Here is a 10,254-nt window from a genome sequence, read left to right as displayed (position 1 = left end):
TTAAGGTATTCTTGCTTGACAGCAAAGGACATTAAAGCAGGAAATGTCTCCATTGCGCACTTTACAAAGAGGGCCCTACGTCTCACCCATGATAAGGGGTTCCACCAGAAGTCTGACCTGATGTAAACTTCATCAAAATAATTTTGCAAAGAGAAAGTGGAAACTGGATATGAGGATATGTATAGGACTCCATGATTGCAGCCTCAGGTGTTTTCATGGCCAATATATTTATTACAGAATGCTGTGACCATGCGTTGAACACATTTGCTATACATAGCACTCTGAATAGACTGCAGAGTTAGCCTGGACTTGCTACTTGCCCCAATAGGACACATCTTCCTAAATCAGCACGGAGAAAAAAGGGAAGAAATTTCTGCTCAAATAAAGCACATTTCTATAGAATGGTTACAAAAAACTTTTATTATCTTTAAAAATAAACATTACAAACATGAACTGAGTCATGAAATATAATATGTTACAGATCTGAGTAGCCAGCATCATCAATAACATTCTGAAAATCTTTTATTTTCCTGAATATACCAGAAGGGTTAGAGGTAAACATGTAAATATTCTTCCAGTCTCCATCCATGATCATTGCTTAGCAACAGTAGTTCAGCCAGGTTAGCAAAAGCTGTTATTATAGGAACTTCAATATAACATGGGGTGGGACTCTGGGAATCTATACTGGACTGCAAACACTGATGGCTGCTATAAAGATATGGACTCTGTATATTTCCCTTTATAGTGTCAGTGTTGTGTTTTGACACTATCTTGATGCTATAGCACAATAAATAGTCTAGGTCAGATTCTATGTAAACATTCTTTAAGTGCACATTTTACATAAAAAATCTAACCATTCTCGACTTTCTTGTATTCCACATGATACTCTTAGTGGGAGATTTATTAACAGTCATGTTTGATTCTTTTTTTACAATTTGATTTTTTTTGCACTAAAAAACTCAAATTATGTTTCAAAAATTTGAATGTCTGGTATTTATTAAGTGCAAACTCAAAAGTAATAATTCGCCATCTAAAAGCTTGGAAGTTTTTATAGAAGTCAGTGGTGAAATGGACTAAAAGGAGAAGGTAATTTGCCGTTTAAAAAGGAGATTATGGTGGTATGAAATATTTTCTGCGCACAAACACTGTTGAAAACAAAATATAAAAATCCTACATGATGAGCACGTTTTAGGGTTTAACATATTGTCCCAGGGTTAATAGCTACAAGGGACACAACTGCAATAGGGCCCCCAGTATAATGGCGGCATTTTACAATCCCAGAATCAATGGTCAGAGTATATGGGTTAGTTAACTAAAGCTTGCAGATGAAGATAACTGAAACTCCTAATAAATGGGAGTTGCTGGGTGGTATAAATGAATGCAGTGTATGCAGCCTTTCTAGCCGGATTGTGTAGATGTGATTCCTACTGTGGATGGGGCAGTGACACTGAAGCAGTTATACCAGCACCAAAACTGCAGAGGAGCACAGGTGTTATGATACCTTAGTACTGAAGAGGCACAAATATAAACCTGAGGAAGGCAAATATATATCAGCAATGTCATTGTATTAAACACTATATTCTGCGACAATGCTGGGGACTGCCATATAACCATTCACAATATTCTGCACCAGCACTCAGTAAAGCATGGATCTGCTGGCAGGGGAATAATCAAAAATGCAGTAATTTCTATTGTACAAAACATTTAATTGCATCTATCATGGCAGAGGCACAATAAAATTGTAATTTCACAAGAAAGCTCCCTTGTTTGTGAAAACCCTGCGTACTGCAATTAAATGAAAAAAAAAAAATATTTCTGCACATAAACATACAGCATTGGTTTTCTGCTCACTGTCTGCCCTGCTCCATTCTGTAGCTGCATTTGGTTCTGGCCTGAAGAAACAGTGCTGCTGTTAGTCAAGGTAAGGGAAGATATTTGTATGAGTTTGGTATGTTATGGACATGCTTTCCTTGCTCAGTTGCTCTTATACATGTATATGATAATGATACAAACATGCCATGCTGATATTTAAACACGAGTTGAATTGTACTTTCCCTAGGTTTGTCCTTACTGAGAAACTATAAAGCTTGAGTTGGTCAGGTCCTGTTGTGATGTTCAAAACACGTCACATACTGTAGATCTGAAGTTAATGCAATATGCAACTATATTAAACATTGGTTATTTCTCTTAATCCCTATAAGATGGAGTTGCTGCACATGACAGGGCTATACAGTGGCCAAAGCACAGAGAATAGTAGGAAGCTGCATTAGCGGTTGTTCCTCTTTAGTTTGTGGCTTCAAAGTTAAGCTATGCTTACCCATCCCTCTGTATGTACCCCGAGCTATCTACCAGTCCTCTTTCTCTTGTCTTTTCACAGAATATTCTCTTTCCATCTGAACTCACATTTTGGACAACCTCACATCATAGGCCACCATGTTGAAGTTGTCCCAACCATATATTTTCTTCTCTGTTGGGTTGTAATCAATCATGCTGGCATAGCCATACTGATTCTTAAAGGGTATGCCAACTGGACGCTGAACCCCTGTGCTGGTGTCAAAAGCAAAGTTGACTGTAGTACTTGAGGAGGAATAGCTTCCAACAGTGTATAGGGTGCCACAGATCATAAATGCATTAGCCACTGACTGCTTGCGAATTTGGGTCTCCCAGCTCTGTTTGACCTCAAGGGATTCCGAGTCTAGAAGAGATAAAACTATGGACCCTTTAGCCTTTTCTGTGCTATAGATAACCCACAGACCAACCTCATCAACAGCAAGGTCAATGTCAGTGTAGCCACCCCAAGAGTAAGGGTATTGGCCCTGATACCCTGCATTCGGAATCTCCCTCTGGACAGCAACAGACTCTGTCTTAAAGTCATACTTTACAAGTATTCTAGATTTCCGACGCGGATAGTATAGGGAACCCTTATAAACAACAGCTCCGTTGCTTTCCATTGAGCGTGGAAGAACATAGACCTTGCCTGGGTAGCCCTTAATTAATTGATCAATATTTTCATATTCAAAAACCTGACGGATATCTGCCCCTACAGTGTTCACCCTCCAGACAGTGTCCAGCGTATATGGAGCCAATGGCTTTGGATCCTTCATCCATACTCCATACTTTCCAGCTATGTTATCAGCTTTCCTGTAAGTTGTTGGTTCTCCAATCCAGGTAAGTTCACCACAAGCTCCTGAAACAAATGTTACAATTCTATGAAGGTGAAACAGAGTTATATAGCATCTTAAAGCATATAAGACATTGTTTTTTAGCCCCACGCAGAATCTGGTTGACCAGTAAAAACACTGATAGATTTGCCTGTACTGTTGGTCAATGCAGATGGGACTCTTGATATATAGGCACCAAGTGCCTACCAGAAAACCTTATATGAAGGGCCCACCAAATGGAGCCATTAAACATTTTCTTCTTGCTGAGGCATACACTGGTATTGCCTTGTTTCAGAGTTTCTTTGTACAATTGTAGCTCACTAATACAGCCAAAGTAGCTGTTTTTCAAAACAATTTGCCCAATATATACCACTTCACTGAGGTCTGAGGAATACATAGAAATATCATGAGAAACTCCCCTGCCAGCCCTCTATAATTACTCTAGAATACATGGAAACACAAGCAGAATCTGATGAAGGTAGGAAAAAGTTAATGCTATGCTTTCCAGGAAGGGAAAAGTGCCCAACCAAGTCAGGGTTCCGCTAGGAAAAATCACCAGTACCCTGGCTCCTAATGATATTTCTAAATGTACCATTCAGGTAATAGATATGGATATTGATATGTCTGGATATGGTACCATGGCATCTGGACAAATGGTGTGCTGTGTAAGGTAGTTCCCCTAAAGAATCAAAGGGTATAGGTTCCTGCATGGCAGGCTAACTTTTTTAACTTTAGTGTATAGAAGCTTAGGGTTGTCCCACTGTGTGATATAGTGTCTTCTGGTATTCCCACCTCCTCAAATGAACATGTGGGGGGCCCTGTAACCCATGTTTATGCTTTGGGTAAACACTCTCACCCTCTCAAAGTATTGTTAATACACTGGACCAATCTATTTGCGACTTGACGAAAAACAAAATTATGTTATGCTGCTTCCCTTAAGCTATGTTTTTCTAAGGTAGGATTGTAGATACATGCATCACAGATATCAGTATACTTTTATTTAAAGCTAACACTTGTGTTTTCTTCAGATTTCTCTACTCTGAAATACACAGCTATAACCTTTGCAAATGCTCTCCATGGGGAGCAACATTTTAGGATTAGGCGCTCTTGTGGCTGCGTATCTGGAATGCTGTCAGATTTATTTTCCATGATGTCATGAACATGTTCCAGTCATTTCACATAGGATTTCACATGAGGGGCCGCTGTGCAGCACATATAATGTTATGCTTGTGACAGGAGATTTAGGCACAAATGTAAAGAGCAATTTGTAAATGGAAAAATCAATGCAATGGCTTTTTGGGAGAGGCAGGTTTTGTACATAAACACTTGCGGTTACCATGCCACTAGGAACTAAGAGGCCAATTGCAGTGAGAGACGATGAACTGAATAAATCTTACCATCGGCTCTTATAGTTTCTGAACTGTGGTTCGTCGACTGGGTTTCTGGGATCATCCGTGATGCTGGAAGTGCTGTTAGCTCTGACTTTAGTTCCTGGTATCCCACTGGATCAGCACCCCATCTGGACACTGAAAAAGAAATGAGTATAGTAAGAGAAAAACAGCCAAATAGGCCCATTGGAAAGCACAGGCTCAATTAGTTTGCCACTTTGAGGACACACCCTGTGTACTAGGAATGATGATGGATGTAACACTGATGTATGAAGACAGCAGTACATGTAGCCTGCACACCATATCATTTGGTTTTGTTTAAAGAAACTTTGTGACTTCCCTTTGCTTTCTTAGGGCTTTTCTTACATTTAGTACTAGAAATGCTGCCATGGTTATTCTATTTTCTATATATTTAATTATACAGATGGGACAAAAGGGATAAGGGTTGGTATCTATAGCTGTTTGTAGCTTTAGGGCACCGCACTGGCTTAGGATGGGATGTTCACACAATGTAGCAGCACTGAGTATATCAGGTTAATATTAGATGGAGAGAGATGATTTCTTACATCCTATTTCTTGAAAGTTAGCAGGGCCAGAACTAGGGGGCAGACAGCAGAGACACCAGTCTAGGGTGTAATTATCTGTGGAGAAGGGGTGGGAGCACACAAATATATGTAATGTGTGTATTGCTGATCTATTTTCCAAATCCAATTAAATACCAATAAAAGTGCCACCTGCCTTCATAAAATGTCTAACTATGAATTCATGGCTCCTCGGGTGCCCTATAGATTTGCCAATACTTAGCTCTATCTATAAAATTCAAATCCTGTCAACCAGTTCCCTATTGGCTTTGGTTATGCCAGCATTCCTTATCCAATTGGATCACGATTAGTTCAGCTCTTCAGTTTCTCCTTACCCTTCCCATGTCATCTGCTGTGGCTTGATAAGGGGCTCATGGGTGGCCGAAATTTTTTTTCTTTGTGTGTATATGGGCTAAATAAACACATTTTGCACCTTGCAAACAATTGGTGTGCTATTAGGTTGTTCTATATTGCATGACAGACCACTTTTCGGGCTAGTGGTCACCTGGATTAACATCCGACACTGCCACGGTGTGTCTTATCCAGAGGTTTCAGCTCTCTTTTATTGTGCATCTAGGTCATCTGGTCTGTGTCTGCCACTAACTCAAATGGGAGGTAACTATGGCACTACTGACAATAAATGCAGCAGATAAAGGTATAAGCCATACAGTGATACATGTAAATACAGCCATGATGCTTCCCATGTATCCTGAAAAATAAATGGAATTTTGCTGCCTGGAGATGCTGTGGAATGAATATTTTCAATAGCACTACCAAGCCATAAATATCTCCCTGACACCAGATCCCAGGAGCTCAGAGCTGTGTCCTGTTACCGGCCTTTGCTACCTAATGAATTTGCCATCAGTAACATAAGGACAGGGACAAGGTTCCCCACAGGGTCATGCTGTCTCCCCTTGCAAACACCCCCCCACTTCTGTATCACATGTGTCCTGACTACATGTAACATACAAATAAACAACAATGAGCTGACCAGGCTGCTCTGTTTCTAAAAACTGACCTGCTCCCTGCAATCCTTCTCTTCAGATGTTATTTTTAAAGGGACACTATCCCAGCATACATGGTAAAGGGCAATATTTGCACCGACAATACTAAATTCTAGTTCTACCTGTCCACCTCCCATGTGGACATAATCATGTACTGTATGTCACAATGGGGGTGTGGTGGGATTGAGAAGTTCTGCTTTAAGAGTAACTTTTATGAAGGTGCTATTCCAAGAAAATTTGCATTTAGTCTTCTTTTTTTGTGGTTTATTAAAAATTTATTTTTTTTGCAGCTTTCAAGCTTGGTATTTAAGCTTTTATGTAGTTGCTAGGGCTAAAAATTAAAGACAATCTAAAGTGCTTTATCTCTTGAAACTCCCACCACATACCATTTCTAAATACAGCCCCACTTCCCCATACCCTATGTTAGGCAGCGGGATTGGCAGCGCCATGTTTGGCCACTTGACTTCCTGTTCCTGGTATCTGGCAGAAATTGCTTGTAGAAAATGAATGGATGTTGTGTATAGATATTTGGCGTGCAGTAATACTATTATGATTTAGCACTGCCCAGGATATGGTCCTTCAGCAGCTGTTGACATATAACCCTGGAGAGCCTTCAGCTGTCAATGAGCACTGGGGGTTGTAACCAAATATTAAGTGTTGCTGTTACCATGTTGCCCACAGAGTTGTCCTATAAGTATTATTGCTCACTCTTCCTTCCTACTCTGTGGGGCCCCATAACACAAGGGGCCCCAGAGCATCTTCCTCTTTTAGCTATGAAGACCATTCTGACCCAACCAGTCCTCTACTTTAGAGGGTCCCCTGTGCAAGAAAATGTCCTTGTTTAATGTACAGATTACAAAATATATTGTGTTTAAATGTTACTACCTATGTTAGGCATGTCTGTGCTCTGCCCCATCTGCTGTTGAACTACAAATTCCTGCAAGTCCCTAGTGGAGAATGTGGGGGTTATAGTTTATCAACAGCTGGAGGCCAGTAGGCTGAGTTTGCCTCATTCAAATTATTTTTGTCTTGAATTGCTTCCCCCCAGTTCCTCTCCTCTGTCCAAACCAAGGTCAGGTTTTGGCTTTATTACTTTTACTCTCTTCTTTGTACTTTTAATGGGAAGAACTGAATAAGGAATAACAGGCAGCCTGCTGAGCAGTGCGAGTGGATAAAGCATAATATATATCTGCTGTGGCCATAGAGTCACCTGTGCGCTGTAAGGATTCTCCCAAAGCTTTTGTGCAGCTGTTTCCTTTACAAGAGGCTTATTGCGCCGCACATCTGGGAAAACTTCAAAGTTCCCAATTTATGAAACAGTTTCTTTTCTGTGAAAACCTTCTGCCTTACATGCACAGACCCAGCACCTGTAGCCCCCAAGCACTCTATTTATTGGCAAATCTGTTGCAAACATGTCTCATACCTTGCACTGATTCCTGCCAATGGCCTGGTCCAAGCAAATTCACATGCCATTGTGCAACTGTTTCTAGGCCCCGCACAGACTTGGTTTATTCTGCACTCACCAGTAGCTATGTACACAACATTTTTAAGTAGTTCTTTATTTAGGACTGTTTGTGAGCCCAGCAGACACACACAAGCACATCCTGTTGGGTTCTTGAACCAATACATGTACAGTGAATTATGCAATGGGCACCTGTATTTACGTTCATATGTACCAAAGCACCCACAGACCCGCAGGCACTCACCCATACTCTAATGCCAGGCAGTTACTTTATTTTTCAGCTATACAAACTCTCAGCATGGGGTCTTATTGTACTACTGATGAGAGCGGGTACAAAATTGCCTACCCTAGCATAGATTCTGGCTACTCAGGGTATTTTCTAAGAAACCACCCTTCCACACTCTATCACCATGACTGCAGTCCATTTCTGGGACAACTAAGGGACCAGATTGATGCCCAGGACTGGCCAACGCACAAAGCAACTGCCAGAGATGCCCATAAGTCTCCCTGCTCTTCTGACTGTGCTCTTTTACTTTATGGGGCATACAACTTACTGTGTTTTATTACTTATTACTTAATACCAATCCATTATAAACATTATACATGTTATGTAGTAACCCTGTGCTCAGATGCCAGTGGCAGAAACTACATTCTTAAAAGAGTTCACTACCTGTTAATACCCTATGTATTGATGTAACATAGAATTATTGTATGCTGTATGTTATAATTGAACAGGTGCATAAAAAGAATGAGATGCTTAAATAATGTACCAGTCTTCCAATGTATTCTGCATTATGTGACTTGCAAATGGGGCAGTTTCAGAGTAGGGGGCATTGGCCAGATTTTCCAAAAGTCAAATGACTTTATTACTTGTTTGAGACTGGCATTGGTTTGACAATCCAACAAATAAAGTGGCGACTTAAAGACCAATTTACATTGCACTCACCTTGCCTTGAAGGCGCTTGCTGGTCCTTTACCCTAGAGGTGTCTGGAACCCGAGTCTTAGAGCTGTCTGCAGCCTGTGCCCTAGAGCTGCCTGGAACCTGGGGGCATTGCCCCTGAACATCTCTCTCCAGTCTCTGGCTGAGCTGCTGCTTTTCCTCTTCCAAAGATTCCTTCTCTTTGAGTAGATCAGCATATGCCATCTCCAGACTGCCTCTCTGCCCTTCCCATTCATCTTTTTCCATCCTCAGCTTCTGCACCTCCAGCTGAAGATCTGCCCCGGCTTGTGGCCCTAGGCTTGGCTTCACCAGCCCCTCTCCCCCTAGGAGGCGATTGACTAGCTTCTCTAGCAAGCCAAGCCTGATCTGCAGACCCTCCATCTCCTTGTGCCTGACCGACACCTCCCGCTGCAGGTCCTGGATAGCAGCCTTAGCTTGCGCCGGCTCTGTACATCCGCCCTCTGTAGCGCTGGGCACAGTGAAAGAGTAAGTACATTGCCCACTTCCATCACTGGTTCTTCTAAACTGCCCGCTGATTCCTTGTGCCACCCAGAGTGCCACAACGATATGTAGGGCAAGAGACCCCATAATATAGATAGGATGGCTGCCCACCTACAATAACAACAGCTTACTGAGAGTGGCGCCCTGTGTGGCTAAGCAAAGAGAAGGAGCAAGGTAAGTAGCACCGAGTCTGACTCCGCTCTATGGGATTGTTGATTTCAACTGTCATTTAAATAGTCACTTTGGAGAGGGCTGAGGGGGGCGGGCCAGGGGGAGGCTGTGCTGCTGGGTAACATGGCAGGGACCGTTCGGGCTGCAGCCCCCGAATTGCTGGAAAACACTGACTCTGCACCTGGAGCAGCTCAGATTGCACATTCCCGTAGCATACCTCCCAACCGTCCCGCTTTCAGCAGGACAGTCCTGATATTTATAGCACTTCCCTCTGTCCAGAATTCATTGTTAGATGTCCCGCTTCTCAGCATTGCCATTTAATTGATTGCTGTGTCTGCTCTGCTCCAGGGAATAAAGCCCGCCCCCTTAACTCTTGAATCCCCCCTGCTACACTCAAGCTCACAGGTTTACCTTGATGTTTAATTGTTCTGGGTGGAGCATTTGCGACAGGCAAGGGTCAACTATCGGCATTGGCTCACATACCTCTCCTTGGTCCTGCTCAGTGGGTCAGGGGCTGAGGGTGCCTCTGTCTTTTATCAGGCAGAAGAGGCTGCTGTCTTTATTTGTGCACTGGGCAGTTTCACCTTTCCACCCCTAACATATATCTCTCACTCCTGGGAATCTCTGGCAGAGCATAGCATGCAGGATAAGACAGAGGTATCGCTGATCCATTTATAAAATCTAGCAGACATTTAAAAGGAGCCCTTATAAGTTTGGGAACCTTAGGCTGGCTGTTAATATGGCTAGAAATTCTAGTGGTACATTAATATTGTTTTCTTTCAACTGATTAAGTATGGAAGGAAATAACATAGATTTATGTACCACTGGAATTGGCCCTTTCATAACTTTGGAAAATGCACAGAACTGTTGGCATGTCTGAAGTTGATATGCCCTTTATCAGTTTCATTTAGTAATTTTGCTGGCATGTCAGCGGTTAATATGCCTTTATCAATTTAATGTAGTCATACTGGCACGTTTGAAGTTAATATGTCCTTTATTCTTTTTATTTAGTGATTATACTGGCACATCTGGGGCATGTAATGTG

At 41.9% G+C, this 10,254-nt stretch overlaps 1 protein-coding gene across 1 annotated transcript; it reads right to left on the bottom strand.

Moving 5' to 3' along the window:
- Positions 1-397: 397 nt before the first annotated feature.
- myoc (myocilin, trabecular meshwork inducible glucocorticoid response) lies at positions 398-9,559 on the bottom strand. Its single transcript, XM_002934149.5, has 3 exons — positions 8,543-9,559; positions 4,559-4,687; positions 398-3,187 (listed from the first exon to the last, which is right to left on the bottom strand). Exons 1-3 carry the CDS (start codon positions 9,123-9,125, stop codon positions 2,400-2,402), a joined length of 1,500 nt encoding a protein of 499 aa, XP_002934195.3. The 5' UTR covers positions 9,126-9,559; the 3' UTR covers positions 398-2,399.
- Between the last annotated feature and the right edge of the window lie 695 nt (positions 9,560-10,254).

This window comes from Xenopus tropicalis, chromosome 4 (genome assembly GCF_000004195.4).
Source record: "Xenopus tropicalis strain Nigerian chromosome 4, UCB_Xtro_10.0, whole genome shotgun sequence".
Taxonomy (NCBI): domain Eukaryota; kingdom Metazoa; phylum Chordata; class Amphibia; order Anura; family Pipidae; genus Xenopus; species Xenopus tropicalis.
This window is presented reverse-complemented; position numbering and strand designations above follow the sequence as displayed.